At 45.9% G+C, this 22500-nt stretch overlaps 2 protein-coding genes and 1 pseudogene across 5 annotated transcripts in view; 2 read left to right on the top strand and 1 right to left on the bottom strand.

Annotated features, from left to right (window-relative positions):
• Window positions 1–4165: 4165 nt before the first annotated feature.
• On the bottom strand, window positions 4166–11403 carry LOC310785426 (SH2 domain-containing adapter protein E-like; annotated as a pseudogene). Its single transcript has 6 exons — window positions 10827–11403; window positions 8457–8583; window positions 6898–7134; window positions 6146–6419; window positions 5213–5332; window positions 4166–4349 (listed from the first exon to the last, which is right to left on the bottom strand). The product of its transcript is annotated as an SH2 domain-containing adapter protein E-like (transcript).
• Window positions 11404–13576: 2173 nt separating this feature from the next.
• Window positions 13577–17244, top strand: pygo2 (pygopus homolog 2). Its single transcript, XM_083646481.1, has 3 exons — window positions 13577–14080; window positions 14695–14744; window positions 14860–17244. Exons 1-3 carry the CDS (start codon window positions 14023–14025, stop codon window positions 16516–16518), a joined length of 1767 nt encoding a protein of 588 aa, XP_083502607.1. The 5' UTR covers window positions 13577–14022; the 3' UTR covers window positions 16519–17244.
• Window positions 17245–19289: 2045 nt separating this feature from the next.
• Window positions 19290–22500, top strand: part of cgnb (cingulin b) — a 27681-nt gene continuing 24470 nt past the window's right edge. For all 3 annotated transcript variants that reach the window (XM_083646472.1, XM_083646473.1, XM_083646471.1), the window contains exon 1: window positions 19290–19427. The gene's annotated coding sequence lies outside the window, so the exon portion shown is untranslated. The remainder of the gene's footprint in view (window positions 19428–22500) is intronic.

Genomic DNA, 22500 nt, shown 5'->3' with positions numbered 1-22500 from the left:
AATGTTCAAATTTGACCTGCCACCAGATTGGCATTGTTTTGTTTTGTTTAGTTTAGTTTAGTTTAGTTTAGTTTAGTTTAGTTTAGTTTAGTTTAGTTTTGTTTAGTTTAGTTTTTTGTTTTTTGTTTTTTGTTTTTTGTGTTTACTTTTGTTTTCTTTTCTTTTGTTTTGTTTTTCATTTGTTTTTTGTGTTTTTTTTTTGGGGGGGGGGGGGGGGGGGGGCTGGTGAGTGGAGCCAATCTACCAGCCACTTTCATATTTGACCTGCATTTCGCTGGTGGCTATAGTGCTAATTTTGCACCCTGCTTATGCTCATTAAAAGTGACTTAATTCTCAGACAGTCACAGCGCCTTTTCAACCGTGGACAGAACAACGGGCCCCGTGCTTCATGCAGACAGTATGTCAAACACACCTGACCTTCATCAAACACACCTGACCTTCATGTCGAGCCCTTTTCAAACGAAACAGCAGGGGTCTGTGTCCACGCTGAGGCAAGGGAGACGAGGAACCCTAAGCCAGGCCGTGTGACAGGCCCGCACAGACAGAAGCATCTGATAAGGACGGCGAGGACACTTCGGTTACCAGCACAGCAGGTCAAGCGACACCCAGATGTCAAACTACCACGTCCATCAGACAGTCAGGCAGCGCCGGCTGTCACGCACGCCGGAGAGGCGCAGCGATCGCATGAGAGAGTCGCCCGGCGTACCTTTGACAACAAAATGAATGCATTCATTCGAGTACAGCCAGAGCAGCACAGGGCCCAGGTCTATATTGTCTGATGATTGACTCTGTTCTCGGTGGAGCCTCCCTTTTGGGGAGAACTTGAGAAGGCCAACTTTCCTCAGGTTCACGAAATCCATCTTGATGGACGAGCGGAGGGGAGACCTTGTGGGCTGCAGCACATTGTGCCAGGGAGCATTGTGCCAGAGAGCATTGTGCCAGAGAGCATTGTGCCAGAGAGCAGTTAAGAGACTTATGAATGACAAGAACTTTGCCAGGATGAAATCCTAAAGATTACGCTGAGCTGTACCGGGTTCATTTGCGGTTTAGCTGATAAAAATGTATCATGAGTCAACCTGTCAAGCAGCAGTCAACTGATTCAAACAGTAGCAGATACAGCTAACTGTTGTAAGATCATGCATACCACATACTTGAGGAGATTGGAACTGATCTGTGTCTTTAGGGGAGCCTGATGAAACCGAACCTCGGGGTCACTTGAGTTGACAAATGAAAGCACAATCTCCTGGCACCAGTGTTGTAGTCGAATCGGACTCAACTCGGGTCCGAGTCCTGGACACATTTCCGGGACTCGTGACTCCATGCATTCGGACTCGGAAGTTGGAGACGAGGACTCAGACTTACTTTGATAAACACTTGTTTGTTTTTTGCTGTTTGTTTTTGTAATAAGCCCTAATAATTTGGCATAAGATATTGATAGCTATATTCATATTGTGACATTCTTCAATTCCGTGCATGGGCAGGCACGTGTGTTCCACCTAAATGTGGATTCACACTCATGTTCAGAAAGCTATAACTCCGGACTGGGACTCAGGTAATGGGGGACTTGGACTCGAACACTGGGGGGACTCGAATCTTGACTTGGACTCGGTCGAGTCTCGAGAAGATAGAGTGACTTGGCTCCCTGCAGTGGCACCAAACGCCACTCTATCTGAGCCCTGACCTAAACAGCGTATATAGGCGGTGTGTCCTTCTCCAGAGTCAAGGACAACCAGGTGATATCGGCCTCGGGTAACATGGAAGGGGTGAGGGCAGTAAAGGAGAGGGGCTCGCGGTAGAGACACAGATACATAAGATGGGGAGGGAAGGGGAGAGGGATGGTGTCAGTTGCTTTTTTCCTTCACCTTAAGTGTCCTTGATATGTGTGTGTAATGATACTATACTCTTACTCTTTGGCCATTTTTTTGTCCTGCATTTACCTGAGATCTCACACAAGGCGGTTTGGGTGCTTAAAGCAAGTGCCTTCGGGCGGCGTCCCAGACTCAACCCTTAACTTGATCCTGGCTCATGGCTGAACATAATCTCCGCACTGGACCCTTTCCCTCACCTTTTGACTCCAACATGGGAAAATAATCTGTCTCCATTTAACAAAATGGACTACTAAGATCCGAGATTAATTACTGAGCCACACGATACTGACAACACACTCAAAGTCCTTCAGGGGTAAGGACTTATTCTACACTCTGTGAGCAAACACTCACAGTCCTTTCAGCATCTGTTGAAGGAGCTGGTTCTTTTGGGGAGAACGCAGCAACAGTCCTGCTTTGATCATTCTGACATTGCGCTGGCACAAACCTTTCACATTTCACTGTGTATCTTCTAGTCAATGATTTATTGGAATCCGAGATAAAAAGCGAACGGGGGGCTCTCCCAGCATTGAGTTTCAGGACCTTCTTTATTAGAATGTGTTTTGTTCATTCATGTTTCAACACAACAGGTGTCCACATTCCACAGAGACAACGGTGAAGAACGTATAGCAGGTGTCTCCTCGCACACAACTTAGTTCTGCTCGGGCGCTCAGCCAAACGATACACACACGGCTTCCAACCAATCCATGAAAGACGTGGGAATGGCAGCGGGCCAAAAACTTCAGACAACATTTAACCTCAATTACAGCACATGTTGTTATGCATGGCCAACAGTAACACACACTGGTGCCCAGACAGATGGCCGGTGTATCACTACATTTTACAGTAGGTGTTGCACACAACACGTCATTGCTTTGAGCTACATTTAAATCTGAAAGAGAAAAAGGAGGTGAATATAATTATAGTAGTTGGCACTTCTCACGTTGCCGTTCTGTCTCTTAGCACCAGGGGGCGCAGGACCCCGAGGGAGAACAACAGCTGTTACCTTGTAGTGAATGGAGTCTATATTGAAATGCTTTTTTCGCAGCAGCAGCAGCAGTTCAAAGCAGTTTTTGTTTGCTTGTATTTAATATACTATCTATGTTTGCTTGTCTTGTTTGTGATTAATTTCTGACATGTATGTCTGTAAATGAACCCTCTAATAAGGTCTCAGAAAATTAGAAAATTCAGCCCTAGTTAGCAGAGAATTGTCAAAAGAGGAATGGCTTTCATTACATTCATTTCATAATATGACATGTTTCTTCACCATAAATCACAGCAACCCAATCAATCAAATAATACAATATTTGCCTGAATATCCATAGACATTAACGGAGATGAACAAGGTTGTTTAATTGAAAACGCATGAGAGGCATGATTTCACTGTAATGTGACGTCACTTCTTGTCATGAAGAACTCTTAATATTGTAAAGCTATGACACATTGCATCAGGGTGAATCACTCAGTGGTTCACAGTGCAGATAGCCGACACAGTTCCCTCATTCACAGTAAAAACAGAGGATATCCTCATGGGATCGTAATAGTTAAGGGAAACTAACGAGGACAAGAGCATAAATTAGAAATCTGCTGTCAGCATACTCATAAAACAGCTGCTCTTTGCTCATATCTTGATAAGTGGAATTCTAGATGGCAAGGAAAGAAGAGAGTTCAGTCGGTTTGTGGGTCCAGTTGGTGCAGTGTACCAGCACGTCCACCAGAGGGGGAGAGAGAGCCACAAACTAAAGAGGTTTGTCTCCATTATGAAAAGTACATTCGGCCTCATAGTAAACTAACAATAATAGTAATACAAATAACACCTGTATCCTTCGACAGAGTTGTAGAAGCCAGTTTTAAAGCTCATATCTGTGTATTAGTCCTTCGGGCCCAATTAAACTATAGGATTGGCGATCACATTTGTTCAATAAAAGTGGCTTGCAGTCTGCGTTGAGCTCCATGTTCACATGCAAAACCGTAGCCTGGGTGGTTTGCATCAGCCGCACTGCACATCAAACTGTGCAGAAGAAGACATGTTGTAGCTTCAAGACAGGCTGCAACCTCTTCTGATAACTGAATAAAACATTATACTTAAAAAAAATAGCAGGGTCGGGTAATATGGACCAGCAACAAATAATAAATCAACATGTGCTGAGAAGGACATAGATAGGTACTAGAGGTTCACTACTAACTATGAGCTTAACTGATCAGTGGTGAGGTCTTCTTCTGTGATTACGTTGGTTCCATACAGATCCAGAGAGGTGTGTTTGTTTCGCCTATTTGAGCGAGGTGGGTGGGGTGGAGTTTTAGTGAGTGCGCGGCACAGGGTGCAGCAGGGACATGTGCTCCGCTCCGTTGAAAGGCAGGCGCTGGGTGCAGTAGTGGTGCACCACCTCCGGGATGCTGGCGAACACGCAGCTGCTCTGGTCCAGCGTGTAGCCGCTCTCCTTGGTCTGGGCCACAATGATGTGAACACAGCCTTGACTGGTCCTGAGGCGGTTAGGGAAAGGAGAGGAAGGGAAGTAGAGAGTGCAGAAAGACACTGTGAGATGTTGTGTGAGATGTTGTGCAGATGAAACCGGCATAGACTTAGCTCATATGTGCCGTTTATCAGTGAGTTCACCCATCTTTTGAAGCGGATGGGTTTTTTGACCATTCATGAATTGATTTGAGAATGCAGGGTACATTCTAATTCAATTCCTGCAGTTGGAATTGCATCCAGCTCTAAGGAAACAGGATTGGAATTGAATTGGAATGACATGAACTAAGACAGTTTGCCTTGACTTGCTAAACATGATAAAGGCTATATTTAGGCTACATTTATGATATTCAGGATTGCTAATATATGACACTACGTGTGATTGGTAGTTCCAATTCAATTCATTTTTTTTTACATTCCAATTCCTCAGTTGAATTGGAATTGATGAGCAAACTAATATAAATTTGTATGGCATAAATTCATACATAATGGTGAGCATTATAAGTTAACATTATAAGTTACATGGAGGTAGAACCTCTTTGTAATAAATAAAACAGAAGTTATATATGTATGGAATATGGACCATATTGTGCTATGTGCAAGTGTGATCTCACTCCCACTGATATCAGTTACTGCTATGCAGTATATCCATTAATGTAGTGGTAAATAACAACAACAACAACAACAACAACAACAACAACAACAACAACAACAACAAAAAAGGTGAGTGAACTATGACATATCAACATAACACTAGTCACTGATCAATTTATGATTAATTTTTGAACCCTTACATACACCGTGTGATCAATAACTACTATTTGAGAGATTTGAGCCCTTAAACAAAACAGATGCAATTCAAAGTTATACTCACTTGAGGGCGATAGAGTACTTGCTGGTGCCCGATTCGCTGTTCCTAACCAGGAAGCTGGCCTCTCTGCAGGACTGCAGCAGAAACTCCGCCTCCTGACGACTCACACAGCCATGGTACCAGCTGAGACAGGGGTGGGATTCAATGGATTACATTTCATCTGCTATTGATAAATTATCCAAACCCCCCTTGGAAATCACCCTTGTTCTTATGTAACACTGAAATGTATTCAAATTCTGGGCTGAGGTTTGTTCAAAGTATGAAAACCACATGCACACACTTTCTGATATAATTAGCTACTATAAACTATAAACTTTAAACTTAAACATTATTATTGTAAATACTTTCAGTTACATGCATCCAGTGTTGAGTTGTCCTGGACTCATTTTCAGGACTTGTGACTCGACTTGGACTTGAGCACTGATGACTTGACGGACTTGGTCTCAAGCATTCATGCATTCGGATGTGGAAGTTGGAGACGATGACTCGGACTTGTTAATTGTTAATTGACTTAATTGACTTGTTAATTGATGATTGAGTTTTTTTTCTCTTGTTTTTTGTAATAGGCTCTAAGGATTTTACATGATTTTACATTGCATTATTCAATTGCGTGCAAGGGCAGGCACGTTGGTTCCACCTACATGTAGATTCACGCTTATGTTCAGTAGGCTAACTTGGAATCAGACTTGAACACAGGGGACTCGAGACTTGACTCAGATTTGAGATATAAACCTGACTACGACACTGCATGCATCTACAGGAAAATCACATCAATTAGATGCAATTGCAGTTTTTTCACCGCAGCATTTGTTTGTTATTATTCTCATGAAGCCTGTTCAATAAGCCAAAAGTTTAGTCTGAGGTTTGGATTAACAAAGTTCTACTCTTCTACTTATTAAAGCCAAGTCATACTTCCCCATGCCAAAGCCTCCTCACCTCTGTTTCTCCAGCGGCAGGGTGGGGTGGACGCGGCAGGCCTCAGCCTCTGGGCTGGAGGGGGGAGACCCTGTCTGAGAGGACTTGGAGGGGGGAGACAGGGTGGGAGACAGGGTGGGAGAGGACTTGAGGATCTTCTGAGTCCAGCTCTTCTGCCTCAGATGCTGGGGCTGCTGTGGCGGCTGGACCGGCGGATGTTGTGGCTGCCTCGTGAGCGTAGGGTGAGGTGTCTCGTCTTTGGTGAGAGAGGGGCGTTCAGGACTGTCAAACTGCGCTGGGGGAAGAGAGTGGGAAGAGGAGATATGAATTTTATGGAAATTATATTTGAATAAAAACCGACTCTACTCCTTCATTCATACTAAGGCATGCTCATTTCTGGCATTTTAAATTGGACTTACGTTCAGATTAGTTTGCCATATTTTAGGTATACGGGGGGAAGGTAAGAAAAAGTACAAAATAAATAAATGAATAAATAATTTAATTAATGAATAAGTTCAGGACATTCGTTTCAGGTTTGCATACATTTCTTCTTCTCTGCTGCTTCTCTTCTTCTCCACATTTTATAATATGTGCCACCATTAAAATTGCCTGCTGACTTTCTCACGTTCACTTTAGTATTTGCAGGTGTAATCCACTATAAAAGTATCTCTCTGATCAAAAGACACGATTTCTTTAGGTAATATAACAGAATACAGTTGGAACAGTAGGGCCATTATAAGGATTTTGTTTTCAAATGTAGACTAATAATGTACCTGACAGAGTTTTGACAATATGCTCCTTCTTCCACTCCCATGGCAGCTCGTACTCAGCGGAGGGACGAGAGTCCAGCTCGGGCCGTGTGACGGCGGCCTTGTCACTGTCCCCGCCCCCCTCGTACGGGACGTCGTAGATCTGCAAGAGCGCCGGCTGGCTCTCCTCCGCGGCTCCCTCGCTCCCCTCCATCACAACACACACCCTCAGCAGGTCCTTGGATCCCCGGCGTCTGATCTCTTCAGGAGAGAAAACATGGTGTGTGAGAAGAAGACCACATTTGAAGACCTGAGAAGACCACATTTTGAAGACCTGCCAACCCTGGTCAAGTGCTTCTTCCTGCAGTGGGTGGAGACGGGAAGTTGTGCTTTGTGCCTTTAAATCAGCCCGAGTCAAAACTGAGAAGGAAGTAGATAAATATCTTTCTTAAATATCTTTCTTTAATGAGTCACAGTGGTGACATCTGACTCTGGCTTTGTGATGACGAGCTTCATAAATTGAGCTGGTCACATCATCACAACACCCTTTCCCAAGCCAGCCTGGAGGTAGACCGAGGAGGTAGACCGAGGAGGTAGACCGAGGAGGTAGACCGAGGAGGAGGTAGACAGAGGAGGTAGACCGAGGAGGTAGACCGAGGCGGTAGACCGAGGAGGTAGACCGAGGAGGTAGACCGAGGAGGTAGACCGAGGAGGTAGACAGAGGAGGTAGACCGAGGAGGTAGACTGAGGCGGTAGACCGAGGAGGTAGACAGAGGAGGTAGACAGAGGAGGTAGACCGAGGCGGTAGACCGAGGAGGTAGACCGAGGAGGTAGACAGAGGAGGTAGACCGAGGAGGTAGACCGAGGCGGTAGACCGAGGAGGTAGACCGAGGAGGTAGACCGAGGCGGTAGACCGAGGAGGTAGACCGAGGAGGTAGACCGAGGAGGTAGACCGAGGCGGTAGACCGAGGAGGTAGACCGAGGAGGTAGACCGAGGAGGTAGACCGAGCACTGATTGGAGTAAGATCTAATAAGAGAGCGCCGCAATAAAACACGCTCAGATCCGCGGCAGGCTATTGTGTCACCGGTTTGGGCTAAAACAATGGAGTGATGGAATGAAAGGTCAGAGGAGCACGTGATTGGACAACTGACTACCAGTCTTCCTGGATGCTGGGAAGTTTTGATAAATGGTTTGACGGGCCCATATAGGGGGCTATGCATGGCTGTGTCCGAAAGGGGGTGGTGGGGGGTGTGTGTGTGGGGGGGGGGGGGGTGTGTGGGGGGGGGGGCGCTGACGGCCGACTTCCTTTCTGGAGAATAGTACCAGGAAACAGAGGCAGGAAAAAGGAAGCAGCGACAGGAAACTGCACCCATTGTCCTAGCGCAACAGAGTTGCCGTGGCAACCCCATGGGGTACAGAGAGCACTGGGGGAGCGAGTTCATGTCCTGATCGTTGAGCTTGGCTAGACTCGAAACGGGAATCCTGCCGTTTCACACAGGAACACACGCAGGCTACGTGTTGAACCGCAGCCTGCCGGAGCAAAATGTCACTGGCTTCACCTGTAAAAGTGGACAGTTCTTACCTGTGATCATCTGCTGGGCATCGTAAGGCTCCATGTAGCCATCGTTCTCGCCAACCCTCTCCGCCTCCCTTTGCTCTCTGGTCTTCTGAGCATCAAAGGGATCTGCATAATCCTCGAGGATGATCACCTATAGGTCAAGGAAGACGGGGGAAATCGATATATGTTGTGATGCATAGGTAGCAGCCTTTAACCGCCAAGAAAGTGATGTACAAATCCTGGAAAAGTTCATAGAATGAGGCTAAATCATCTGGTGGTCCATCTTACATGCATCTATCTCTTCCATAGATGGAAGAGATGTTTTCCAAGGAGACAGACCAGTCAACAAGAAAAGGCATCAGCTTAGAACAATGCCTAAACTGGTGCCATTATTAGAAATCTTGTTTCACAAAAATGCTCTATCATGATGGCCGTAAAAACCCACTCTCCTTCCAATCATTTCTATTCACCTCTGCTCAGCCCTACTAGTCATGTCTGACTGACTGCTCATCTAGTCATGTCTGACAGACTGGTCGGTCATCTTATCAGTGCAATAATGTCAAGTTGATCTTAGAAGTCAATGGCCAAGAGACAATAACGGGCCAATAAATGTCTAAACAGAGTTGTCTTCGCTAAGTGCTTCCACTTTGTCTCCAGCTTTGTTCCCATTGTGGACAGTGTGGTGTTTGATCCCTGGACAGGAGGACAGCACAAGCTTGATAGGCTGAAGACATCTAGTGGGACAGATGCAGTCTGACAGGCAGGCAGGTGGATATACATGCACACGCATACAACTCCGTCACACCTTTACTTCCTATGAAACTCGCTTCATATTCTTCACTGCCCCTAACAGGGAGACTAGTGTGTATAACCAAACCATTCCTATTGATCACTCAGGACCTTCTCATTCATAATATGTATATTTTATATTGGACTTCACTTTTTGATTCGTTTTTTGTAATTTTATCTTTTATCTTGTTTGTCTTGATGTGGCCGCTATGCTGCATACTTACACTAAGTCAAATTCTTTGTATGTAATCTGATGACCTACTGTGGCAATAAAAGTGATTCTCTTCTCTCTTTCTTCTTCTCATAACCAAGCCAGTGACACCCTAGTAGTGGCTGCTGTGAACATGAATCTGAGAAGAGAATCGGGTGTTCTCCCCCTATTGCCCCTATTACCCCTTTCTGAAACACAACACTCCCGCTACGGTATTCCCCCTCTCTTTTATCTGTCTTTTTCACACCACCTCTCTACTGTCATCTCTCTCACTTCTCTATCTACCCCCCCCCCCCCCCCCTGTTTTTTCAAAGACAAGCTACAGGGGACTTGGGTTCGCCAGCGCCTGGGTGTCAAATGACAGACACAATGCTTTTTATAACATGATAGTCTTCACCAGGGGGCTGAATCTGGTGAAAGGAGAGGGGTGAGGGAAGGGGAATACTGGGCCAGAGAACATACGTGAGAGGTTATGGACTCATGTAAGCTTGTCTGACCACATCTTTGCATTCACGGGGCTGAGGAGGTGGGGGTGATGGGGTGGAGAGGAAGAGAGATACAGAGAGAGAGAGAGACAGACTGGGGAGGAGGAGTGGACACAATGGGAAGCAGAGACAAAAGGGGAGGGAGAGAGGAACTGAGACAATAATATCCATTTTCAGAGCTTGGACCGGCTCTTCACTATTTCATTGTCAAGCGTATTGATGACACGACCGCATGTTGTTTCTCGCCGGAGTCGAGTGTGTGTTGCGCCGCTGCCATTGAAATCAGGGAAATGGAAATGGGAAATCAACTCTGCAAATCACCATTGAATCAGAAGATTAAAACGTAACATGAATTATGATAAACAGGGAAACAGTTATTTTTAAAGCAAACGCTTTTTAAAGAACATGTTGCACAATACAGTTTGCTTTATAGGCCAGTGGTTCTCAAACGTTCTCATGTCAAGGACCCCTAAACTGACACAAATTAGACCACGGACCCCCCATTTAATAAGACTTTGTGTCCCCAGGGTCCCTCATCTGATAGATTTTTGCTTTTTTTTTTGCTTACAGAAAGTGTATGAAACCCATGACCAAAACATACTAGTCATACATTTTGTCATTGTGTTACTTGTGGATGGAATTATAGTGAAAATAAAGTACTGTTAGTGTATTCCCTTTTCCCCATGGACCCTTGGGGCTGGGGTTCCCCGGACCCCACTTTGAGAACCACTGGCATAGGCTACTGTTTAATTATGGTATTTTATAAATCAAATAAACAGAATTACAACAATTTATTATTCCAACGTTTACAGAAAATAAAAGAACAGTAGCAGCTAGTAGCCTAATCACTCGAATGGGCTATCATATGATATAAAAAGTTTTTCGACAGCGGTGAGAATTGCAACTTACTGTTTCTGTTTTGCACTGAGCTTGTGGTTTCTCCACCTCAGGTACAGGTGGGCCTACCGCTTGACTGGTGATGGTACCGCTGTTGAAGTTTGGGCTTTTGTCCTGCTTGTCCACTCTGATCAGCCGGCTGATGTACGCGTTGGCAGACGCGCAGCTTTTGAGAGGTCGGTGCTGCTGCTGCTCCTCAAGCACGACGGTCTCCGCTTTGGAGTTTTTGCGGCTTTTCCCAGGCAGCAGGTTGTCCCAGACCCTGCCGTCCTTCGGTGATCCTGTGCCGTTTCTGCCCACCTCGGTGGCTGAATTCTTTCGGTTTCTTCCAGAGAGCAGAGAGCCAACTCCTCCGCCGATGCTGTCAGCCGAGTTGTTTTTGCGCAGACCCGATTTGGAGCCTGTTGCTTTGGTACCAATGCTGGCCACCAACCCGGGTTTGGCTCTCGGTTGGGACCCTGATTCGGAGGCCGAGCGGATCCTGTCGGTACCGTTCTTCAAATTGATGGGGAACTCTTTGAACCACTTTGCCATTGTAACGAAGGTGGAAAGCCAATAACCTCTCTGCTCTGACACCTTTTAGCGCCATACACCAGGGCCCAGGAGACGCACCTTGAAATCACTGCGGCTTTCTAACAAAAGACTTCCGTTTCTTTATTCTAGGATAGTAGGCTACTCTGAGCCTGTGAGATCTATGTACAGCATCTCCTCCAGGTTTCCATTGTATATAGGCCAATCCCTCTGTTAAATTAGGCCGGCTGTTTTGTATAGCCTATACCTGAAAAATGTCAACACAATCTTATAAAGAAAAGGTTGACTGGCTAACACAAAATAGTCTAAAAAGGCACAAATATCCCTACTTTATCCCATTTGTACATCTGTTGTTTCTTCCATTTAGAGTGAAAGTTATTCCCTTCTTTGGATAAATAGATGTCTTTGGAGTGGGAAGACTCGAAAGCATTGAAAGTTTTTCTTGCTTCTGATTTGTGGTCCCATTCCCAGAGTGGCTATCTGTTCTATTCAACCTCCACTGTCGCAATGAGGCTCCTGACTGCGCCTGGGGTAGGCTACAGAGGAGGGTGGGGGGTGATGTGGGGGTATGGGGAGGTGGGGGGTAGAACCCAAACACGGGGTGGGCGGCGATAAACTGTAGACACTAGACTAGAGTGTCAGTACCTGTAGTATACTGACAGTAGGCTACTAAAGGCATATAGGCACCACATGAGCATTTTAATTGTTGTAATTTTATTTTAATCGACTGGTTTAGATTAAGTTTTGGCAGGCTGTCTTGGAATTATACCTTAGAAACTTGCCTGCATAAATGATATGGCCCTGAGAACAAAACATAAACACAGAGGTGATGTCATCAGTGAGTGATGTCATCAGTGATGATGTCAGCATTGCTCGAGTGACATCACATCATTAGGTAATTAGGGCAATCATCATCAATCATCATCATCAATTAATCGGGCGTAATTACCAAATTTTAAAAATCCAGCTTCCTGAAAGATTATGTATAGTGACATCACATCATTAGGTCATTAGGATAATCATTAGGTAATTAGGGCAATTAATCATCCCTAATTATCTAATTAAAAAATTCTGCAGGTATGCTCTTTCCACTTCCTGAAAGATTCCGCCCGATCGCACGTAAAATGACATAGCTGTGGCCGAACCTATGGCTGAACACAATTCTGCTCACTCACACACAGACACTTGGCATTCAGGATTATAATGATAAGAGTTCAGTGTTGCCTCCACACACAACACAGGTGAGAGTCAGAGTCAGTCAGTCCTCTCAGGTACTGGGAACTCCTCCCCGCTAATGTCCACAGGGAGAAAGCCCCTCCCATCACAGTACTGTATTTTGATGTGTGATATTTCAACATAAGTCATATCTTATTGGATAATCATGCACTTAATTGGCTTTCTAATTAATGTCCAACCACTGCTTTAATTGCACTGGTTATTAGTTCGAAAGTGGTCCGTTCTGGGCTGCTCCACATATACAAATGAAGGGTGTGACACCAAAACAAAACAAAATTACGGAGAAAAATGCGTTTCTGATTGACCTCTCAACAATATATTGTTTACAATAACAGACATTATACACGCATAAAATATAAGGGATTCAGTCTATTTTTAAAAACGCTGTAACGTTATCTATGCATATTTTACGACACCCCTATTTTTGCCACGAGTTGTAACCTTCCATGGTGCGCGATACCCCTGCTTGTCCCTCTTTGTCCGGTGGCGATAGAAGGCCATGATTAATATGGCAAAATTTGCGTTTTTGAATGAATAATAGCTGAATGGTGGATCGAAACAGCAAGCATACACCGTGTGAGGACTGGTTTACCGGCAATGACACACCAGAGAGTTTCAATTTAAAGGACAGCAGAGCAAGCAACGGAGAAAGGGTACACTTTGCTTCCAAGACAGTCTGCAAGCTGGCTAGCTATCCTCAGTAGCATGCTAACATTAGCTAGCAAGCTAATGTTAGCATAGTAAACAACAGTTTTCGATACGAGACCGATTGCACTTTGTCTCGTGAAGACTGTGACTTAGTAAAAAATAGTTACAACTCCCCAAATTGAATGTACTATTGGTTTCGAATAACCATTTACATGCTGCGGTTACTCGGTGAAATCTCAAAGCTAACGTTACCTAGCTAGCCACTGTGAGTAACGTGGCTAGCTAGTTAGCTAAGCTAGTAACTAGCTAGCGCTAGCTAGCTGGTGTAGTAGTTTCACATCTGTAAGTGATCATCACAGTGAGGGGGAGGGAGGGGGTGTTCTGCAACTTGCATGTACTGGCAAACAAGCCAGGTAGCAAGCAACCAGTTTCATTCAGTCAAGAGAAGCTGGCTTGCGACCAGACTGCCCGGCTAATCGCACTTATCACACAGCTAACCAACGTGAACTAACGTAGCTTGAGTTTATGAGACGTTGATTTGGTGACCAAATCCCGGCGTGACAGACACCGTGGCGAAAGATTTGCAGCTGGAAGAGTTTGCAGACCTGGGCCGGTGACAATTGAGATACCAAATACGTGTTACCTACTGTTAAGATGATAACCATTGTAGCGTTATCGACCTGAAGGCTGATTCCACCTGCTCGGCTCCTAGCCTTCAAGACGTCGTCATTTTTAACTTTTTTTCTTGCATATGAACGGTGATATGCCACCTCACCGACAGTCATATTAGCTAATGGCTGCCGAATCGGGGAGACTACTGGCGGGACAAGGTCAAGGAAAACGAGGCAAAGGTAGGAATTAATTTCACCCATCTCCCAATCAGATCGGAACCATCCATTACTGCGCTGCAATGGGCTGCACTGGTGCTGTTAGCAAATCCCTTCTCGCCTCCCCATATGTAAACTTCACGACTGTCTCCGGTGGTGGCTGTTTCTCACAGAGTGGATCTGTGAACGGGGTTCATGTCTATCTTGCTATCAATGTACCTTCAACTCCGTTTCCTCGTTCTCATGTCTTCGTCTTTTCCTGTCTCCCTCATTGACCTTACCTCCTGCCTCTGTTTGCGGCCTCTCTCCCTCTCTCGCCTGGGTCATTTGGTCTGCCTGGGTCATTTGCGATTCAAGGCTTCATATCCTTGGTGATGATAACGCCTGGATGTTCAACATCTTGTCCTCATGCCAGTCTATGTCCCATCATTGAATCCATCTCAACTGTTGGACTTGAAAAAGAGGCCCTAGGTCTAAAGCTGCTGCACTCTGTCACTAAGGGGTATTGGCCAATCCAAATGTAATGTTACACACTAGATTGCTGATGGACCAATTAGCTTAAATATATGGGGTCTGTGTGTGTTGTCGCTAATAGCATATCCCCCCATTTCCACCCCTTCCATATTTCATTATTTCAGCATCACAGATGAAGAGCCCAGAGAAGAAGAAGAGGAAATCCAATACTCAGGTAATGACTGCCTTGGACAATCTTACAGACTACAAGAATGGGTGCTGTATAAATCGTCTTGTTTCACACAAAGCACAATTTTATCTCCCTTTTATTTCCTTTTATTTTGTCTTAGGCGGCTGGGTTCTCCCACCTGTCTGAGTTTGCACCTCCTCCTACCCCCATGGTGGACCACCTGGTCGCCTCCAACCCCTTTGACGATGACTTTGGGCCCCCCCCATCTCGACCTGTTGGGGCTGGTGGACCAGGTGGTGCTCCATTTCTGCCTAGTCCAGGGGCAGGCGGAGGAGGCGGGTATGGGGGTGGAGGAGGCAGAATGGGCGGAGGCATGGGCTTCATGGGTGGACCGGGAGGACCAGGCGGTGGCCAGCCTGGACGGAGGCCACCTTTCGGCCCTCCATCCAACGCTGGGCCACACCACCAGCTGGGCTTCGGAGGAATGCCCGGCTTTGGGGGTGGTGGTGGGGGCGGCGGAGGGGGAGGTGGTGGGGGATTCCCTCCTGGAGGTCCATCACAATTCAATATGCCACCCAACTTCAGTCCGCCCATGCATCCCGGGCCAGGATTCAACCCCATGTTGTCACCGGGGGGTATGGGAGGCCCTGGGGGAGGGGGGCCTCACCCTCACCCTCGATTTGGCATGCCTCCACAGCAGCAGCATGGACAGGGTGGACACCCCTTCAACAGTCCCCCATTACCTGGTGCTGGAGGCCCCAGGGGCCCCCCACACGGCCCCATGAATCCCATGGGAGGGATGCCTCCTGGCATGAACATGATGGGTGGGATGGGTGGTGGCCCTGGAGGAAATATGGTGGGAGGGTTAGCAGGTATGCCCCCTCAAGGACAGTTCCCACCCTCACAGGACGGCCCTTACCCTGGGCCCAGTCCGCCAGGACCAGGGAATGAGGAGGGGAAGAACTTTGGTGGAGGAGGGCCTCAGCCTGGGCCTCCCCAGCAGCAACAGCCTAACCTAAACCCCAATGGCCCCCCTCCTAATAACACTACACCTGGGCCTCCTCCCAACTCTGGCCCACCACAGTCTGGGGGAGGTTTCCCTGGCCACCCTGATGTCCAGCAGCCCAACGCCAACACGCCTGGCCAGCCTCCCTCAGCACCGCCCCAGCCTAACCCCAACTCCTCGCCCACCGGTCCCCTGAATGGATCTGGCCAACCCCAGCATCCACCACCCAATCAGCTGCAGCCACCCAACAATGCCAATGCCCCCAACTCAAACAACTCTTCCCAGCAGCAGCAGGCGCAGTCCACTCCCCCTAACTCTGCCCCCGGCTCCACCCCTTACAACCAGCAGAACAACACTCCTGGTGCTGGTGGTCCCATGCCCAATGCGCCCCCCAATTCGGGCCAGAACAACATGACCAACAACAACGGAGGCAACACTCCTGGCAGCAACCCCAATCCCCCCTCTAACTCCGCCTCCACCCCTAACACCCAGTCTCCCCTGCCCCCCGGCCCGGCTGCCCCCTCGACCGGACCGGGCTCCGGCCCTGGCAAACTCGGCGGCCCCGGGATGGTGTTTCCCTGCGGCTTCTGTCTGGCAGAGGTGCACGACGACCAGGACGCCATTTTGTGCGAGGCGTCGTGCCAACGCTGGTTCCACCGCGACTGCACAGGGCTGACGGAGCCCGCGTACGGGCTGCTGACGCGAGAGAGCGCTGCTGTTTGGGCCTGTGACTTCTGCCTAAAAACCAAGGAGATCCAGGCTGTTTACGTACGCCAGGGCTTAGGCCAGCTGGTGGCAGCTAATGAGGGTTGAGGGGACGGACGACAACGGGGTCAGCAGGGGGGAGGTGTGACGTTTAAGAACAAGGAGAGGAGAGGCGATGAGACAATAATTGCTCTAAATGAATGGCTTGTGTATCATGTCAGCTACTTGCCCAACTTTCTCTGGACTAGCCCTTTACTTGCTCAATATACAGAAAAACATGTTCACATCCATGCTTATATATAGCACTTTTAGTGACTCTAGGCAATTGATTTCCCCCCACCATATGAGTCGAATCATGATGAATGTTAAACTCCAGTCCTCCAGACATCTAGCCTGCCAACCAGCAAAGCACTGACGCCAACACACTACCTCACACACTTTGTAACTGACTGGCATGGAAGTTCCCGCACTGACTGACTGTGATTGACTTGCCCCCCAGATAACATTAGTGTGATGGTATTTCTTAAAGACGCACATGTGAGGCGGGTGAATAAAATCAATGTAAATCAGTGTAATGTTGAAGTACCCCCCCACGCCACAATGTGCATTGATATATTGACACAAAGTATCAATATTTTTCTGTACGTTTCAAGGCTACAAGTGAAAGCCCGCAAAATGTTCTATGGGATGAAAAAAATATCGGTGAAAGAGTGCCTGCAAATCTAAAAGGCCTTGAATTTTATCAATTGATTCATGCCTGTTTTTTTTTTTCTCAATTTCATTCAAATGCTTCATTCTAACATTGACCGATGATATTTTCGTCGTTTTACAGCAAGCAGATAAAAGAAAAACCGACTCGTAAATCTCAGCATATTGCAATGTAAAATCTGAATACCAAGTGTATTGTGAAACATAAGTACAGAGGTTAAAAAAATATAGATATATTGCAAGCTCTCTGACAATGCCTGCACCTACACAGATATATACACACACACACACGGACCCCCAACTTATGTATCGTCCTTTTGATTAATCCAAAGGAGACCCAGGCCGAGACTTGACCACCACACACACACCTCACAGAGGATATCACTACAGAAATAATTGTAAATAGTGCAGCACATTTGTCTGGAACTCCGTTGTGAACATGCTGGAGAGTCGACCAATGAACAAAAAATGAGTTGAACTTGTGTCTTGGTTGTATTTGATATGACATTTTTCTTTTTATACATTGAGTCAACTTTTTTTTTTTTCATCTCTTCACAGTACGAATTGTGAAATCAGTGCTTTTGGATGGTGTTGGCATAGCAAGTAGTGACATGTCATATCAGATGTGCATAGTCCTTTTGGGTTGCATGTGAACAAATGCAGTAACTTCGATCCTTTTATGTTTGTGTTCTGGTCTCTGCTCTGCTGGAGGCCTTGAAGTAGACCAAATAACTAAAGAGTGAAAAAATACAATTTTTTTCCCAACATTTCTGTCACAGTATAAGGTGTTTATAACTTCTCTTCCTTCTCTCGGTTTCTTTTTTTCTTCATTCAATGTCCCAAGTTGCCTTTTTTTTCTCAGCCGTTCCCTTTTTGTACTGGTATTTGTGCTGTTCGTTGTGCTCTGCTCTGGCGCCTCCTGGTGGAACCTAGAGGAACCAGTGAGCCCCACACTGGGTGGGGAAGGGAAAGGTACTGAAATCCGAAGTAAAGAGAATTTTTTTGTACTTGTCCATGTCTGTTTTATTAATTTTTTTATTTGTTGCTAATTGTTGTATTAAAATGGGGGTTGGTAAACCCACTGAAACAGACATGCCAATGTAATTTCTTTGTCGGGATACAAAGTTGCAGTAAATGACAAATAATTGTATTTAAAGTTAAGGTTATTCATGACCTTTATCTAATTGTTTCGTTGCAGTCATGTTTTTTTTATTTATCTCAGTGAAAGCCAGTTGTGTTTGCACACTATAAATGGTTTTCTTAAAGATTTAGTGCTTTAAAAAATGTGAAACTCCCATTTGGAAAAACAACCACTTATTGTGACAATAATTTTTAAGACCTAGTTGTCAGTGGCATAATACTGTATCGATCGATGTCTGAAAGGTCAATATCGGTTAATATGTTGGTCGAGCCCTACATAAAAAATCAAATGGAATCCATATATTTTTATGCAGTGCATAGAGTTTATGGCAGATTGTGAACTGTACAATCCCAGGATTCCCAAATGAATGAAGGTCCAAGGTTTAAAGCTGTGCAAAATGTGAAAAGGTGCAAGTCCCTTTGAAGAGCTGGTGAACTCTGTCCATCTCAGACTCAAATTAAGCATACATTTTATCTTACCAATGGTATATCTAACATACAAATATTGATGTATTAAGAGATTCTTAAAGGTCACCAAAATCCCCCAAATGACGTTATAAAACGGCATCAAACTTTTTTTTTTATAGAAGTTTGCAGGACAGATATGAACATTCCAATGAAATGATTTTTGAAGTTGGAATATTACTCCCATATTTATTATAATCTGTTTTTAATTATTGTGCTAATTATAGGCCCAGGTGAAAAGAAACATACCACCCAGATACTCATATTCTAACTTGGACAGTTTTTTTCTGTCAACAGTTCTACTAAACTGCAATGTTATTGTTATAGTTGATTTGAGAATCTGTTGTATACTGAAATGTATGATGAGGGTATTTCAAATTGCTGACAGAGAATGGATGCCTGCGTTGTTTACGTTTATCCTTCTAGAGGAGGATGAAACGCTCACAGCACAGGCGCCGCCTCTCATCGAGTCTCCCACCAATGAAGTCGGTGCTGAGGCGGGACGACGGCTATCTGATGTACTGGCAACAGGTTGCTTTGGTAGCAGGGGGGGATTTTCCTCATGTCCTCGGTTCATTAAGGAACATCTTTTGATCGACAACATTGTGAAGCGCTGCTACTGTATAGTGTATAGACAACAAGAAGGCGCTTTTGACAGCAGGGGAGAAAAATACCTGGGCGTCTGATTTACATCAACCTTACAGGTGCAGTATTTTTGCTTGTATTTACGCAGCTTCTTATTTACTTTATTGATGAAGGATGTTTGGTTGCTTTTGGTGTGTACCTACGTGGGGGGAAAGTCCCGGATGGTTCGGGTTATGTGAGCTGTGCTTCTGTGGATTTCGCTCCTGACTGCGTTTTGCTGAGCGGGCGTTTATTATATTTGGATAAGCCTGGGAGAGGGACACCTGTGGCTTTGTGGTGCCTTGGCAGCCGTCTCTCAGCTTGTCCTGCTCACGATAGTGACCTGAAACGGCCGACAGAAAAGCCCCTTTGTCCTTTGTTTACAGATACGTTTCAATAATTAGGGTGCTCCATTCACTTAGCCGACTGCGTACGGCCATCGCCTATAATTGGATCTGACTGCTGCTGTGCGTCGTGCGTGCGTAAAGAGGATATGAGTGGTGGTTTATAGCAGGTGGACTACAAATAGGAGCCGACGTTATCTTCTGTGTAAGGTGTGTGTGTCAGAGTGTGTGTGTGTTGTTTATCCTGGAGGCAGCAGCTTTTCAGTTGTTGCGTCTCGGCTCATGGTCGCGCTGTCTCATGTAAACAAGCCGGTTTCGACGCGCAGGCTACCGATACCGACTGACCGGATAGGTGGGTGTGACGCAATTCAATTCAGCAGGAGGCAGGTGCCCTTTTAGTGTGCTCTAATGGCTGTCTCAAGTGTTTCATTTGATGTCTTGATCTTGATAACGTGCGACACTTTTTGAATACGATACTGCATGCGTGTGAATCCACTCAAGCCATGTCAATATTGTGAGGTCTGACGGGTGTAAATATAACGCGCATATGATTGGCTTATTCAAATGGGCTGCAACAACCAGACCAACTTTTGCATGCAAATATGAAGATAAGTCTCAAGATAGTCTCTCCATTATATTCTCAGCCAGCATCACATCAGTTACTTTATAGCTGATAAGGCAGTGGGTATTGTATGAGCTGTTTTGAAGATTATCTTTTTCATTTATATACAACACCATTTGGCCCTGAAATAGAACTGAATTGAAAATAGTGCTTGGGGGCACATGTAAAACTTGTTTTGATGTGTTTGGGTAAACATGTCCAGGCTGCCCTGCCCATCCCCAAACCCAATACTGCTAGCTGCAAGGCCCATCATTGCTTTTGATATGTACAGTAGCTAGCAGCAGCACGGTTACCACCACACCCACCCAAAACCCAAGGCTTATTATACCTTTGGGTATCAAATGAGCTTGTGTTTCTTGTGACCTGAGGGCCAGTGAGTTTGGGGGAGTACGTTGTAGAGAAGGTGGACGAGGTCGAGGCGAGGGCCAGAGAAAGTGAGGATGCATGGGTGCAGCCAGCGAGAGAGGGAAGAGTGATGGCAGATCTGCTCGTTTGGTGACATTCCTCTCTTTGTTGACACGGCCATTCCTTGTGACAAGAGGGCTTGTCAGAGAGGAGGAGGCCTAGGTAATATGTCACAGAACATGACTCTGCTACTGGTGACCCAAAGGTGACGACAAGGTTACAACCAAGCCCTGTCCTACTTTCCTACTTCCTTATTTATTGATCTAATCCTTATTTACCCAAGGGAAGCGTTCACACACACCTGTGAGTATGATGCTGTTGTGTTGGCCACTGGTCAGGTCCACTGGAGCAGTGGGGGGTTCAGTGCCTTGATATGAATTGAAGTGAATGGAGGGGAGAGCATCCCCCATTCATTTAATCCAACACCGATTATCCAAGTCAGCTCAGGGATTCGAACCGGCAACCCTCCAGTCAGTCACACCCACTTCGTTTAACCTCCAGGTCATTGTATTGTATATATAAATGAGTGTCTTCACAATCCTGCAAAACGGACTTTCACCACGCATAGACCTTCGCCTTCTCTCAGCACAGACCTCGAGCCCTCCTGTCCATTTGTTAGATGTTGCCCTAAGTTCTCCATGTTGTACAGTTTTCCTCCTAATCTGTTCTTCTTAAATGCAAACCACGCGGAATGCTCAGTGTAAAGAGAATGTCTGGAATCCGGAGAATGTTTTCAGGAAAGACAAAGGCTGACTTTGACTAGCTAATCTAACTGCATGGCCGGTCAAGGAGCTGTGTGTTATACTGTAACCGGTGGTCAGTTAGAGGTGGGTACTGTTTAATAGCCTCTCATGGTCAAATCCTGTGTGCCAAATCTCCTATAAGCACCATAGGTGTGGACAAGTGAAGTGAGACAGACTAGGGGTGGAGTGTGGTCGTGGTCACTGTAACCTGAAAATAACAAAGACACTTGGCTCAAATATGAACGTGTGCACATGGCGTGCCTAAAAGAGAGATTACACTGTACATTATGTTAAGTCGGTCTTCTGTGATAATGTGACCGCGGCAACAGAATGCACATTACTTGTTTTCAGTTACTTGTGTTCCTGTAGTCAAGTCATCTTGAGTCCGAGTCGAGTCTCAAGTCCCCAGTGTTCGAGTCCAAGTCTGAGTCACCAAAGAAGAGTTTGAGTCCGGAGTTATAGAACATGGGCGTGAATCCACATGTGCCTGCCCTTGCACAACATTGAATAATGTCATGGTATTAATATAGATATCAATATCTTATGGCAAATGATTCCGGCCTATTGCAAAAAAAAAAAAAAGACAGTCTAATTAACAAGTCAGAGTCCGATCGTCTCCAACTTCCGAGTCCGAATGCATGAACGCTCGAGACCAAGTCAGAGACATCAATGCTCATGTCCAACTCACGTCACGACTCACGAGTCCTGAAAATGTGTCCAGGACTCGAGTGGAGTGGGAATCAGACTCACGAGTCCTGAAAATGTGTCCAGGACTCGAGTGGAGTGGGACTCAGACTCGACTACAACACTGCTCGTCTGTTTATAGAGACATTATTAAAAAAGGAGTGGTGATTATTATTACATGGACACAGACACAGTGTCCACATTGTTGCAGGCAATCTTTGTATCACTTTGAAGCGATATTAACCAAACCACATGGGAACACAATGCCTCAATGTTGTGACCAGATGGGGAGTGGAGGGCAGGTGTATGTGTGTATGTGTGTGTGTGTGTGTGTGTGTGTGTGTGTGTGTGTGTG

This window comes from Poromitra crassiceps (assembly GCF_964638095.1).
Source record: "Poromitra crassiceps genome assembly, chromosome: 11".
NCBI lineage: Eukaryota > Metazoa > Chordata > Actinopteri > Beryciformes > Melamphaidae > Poromitra > Poromitra crassiceps.
Note: the sequence above shows the minus strand (reverse complement) of the source record. Positions and strands in the feature narration are given on the sequence as shown.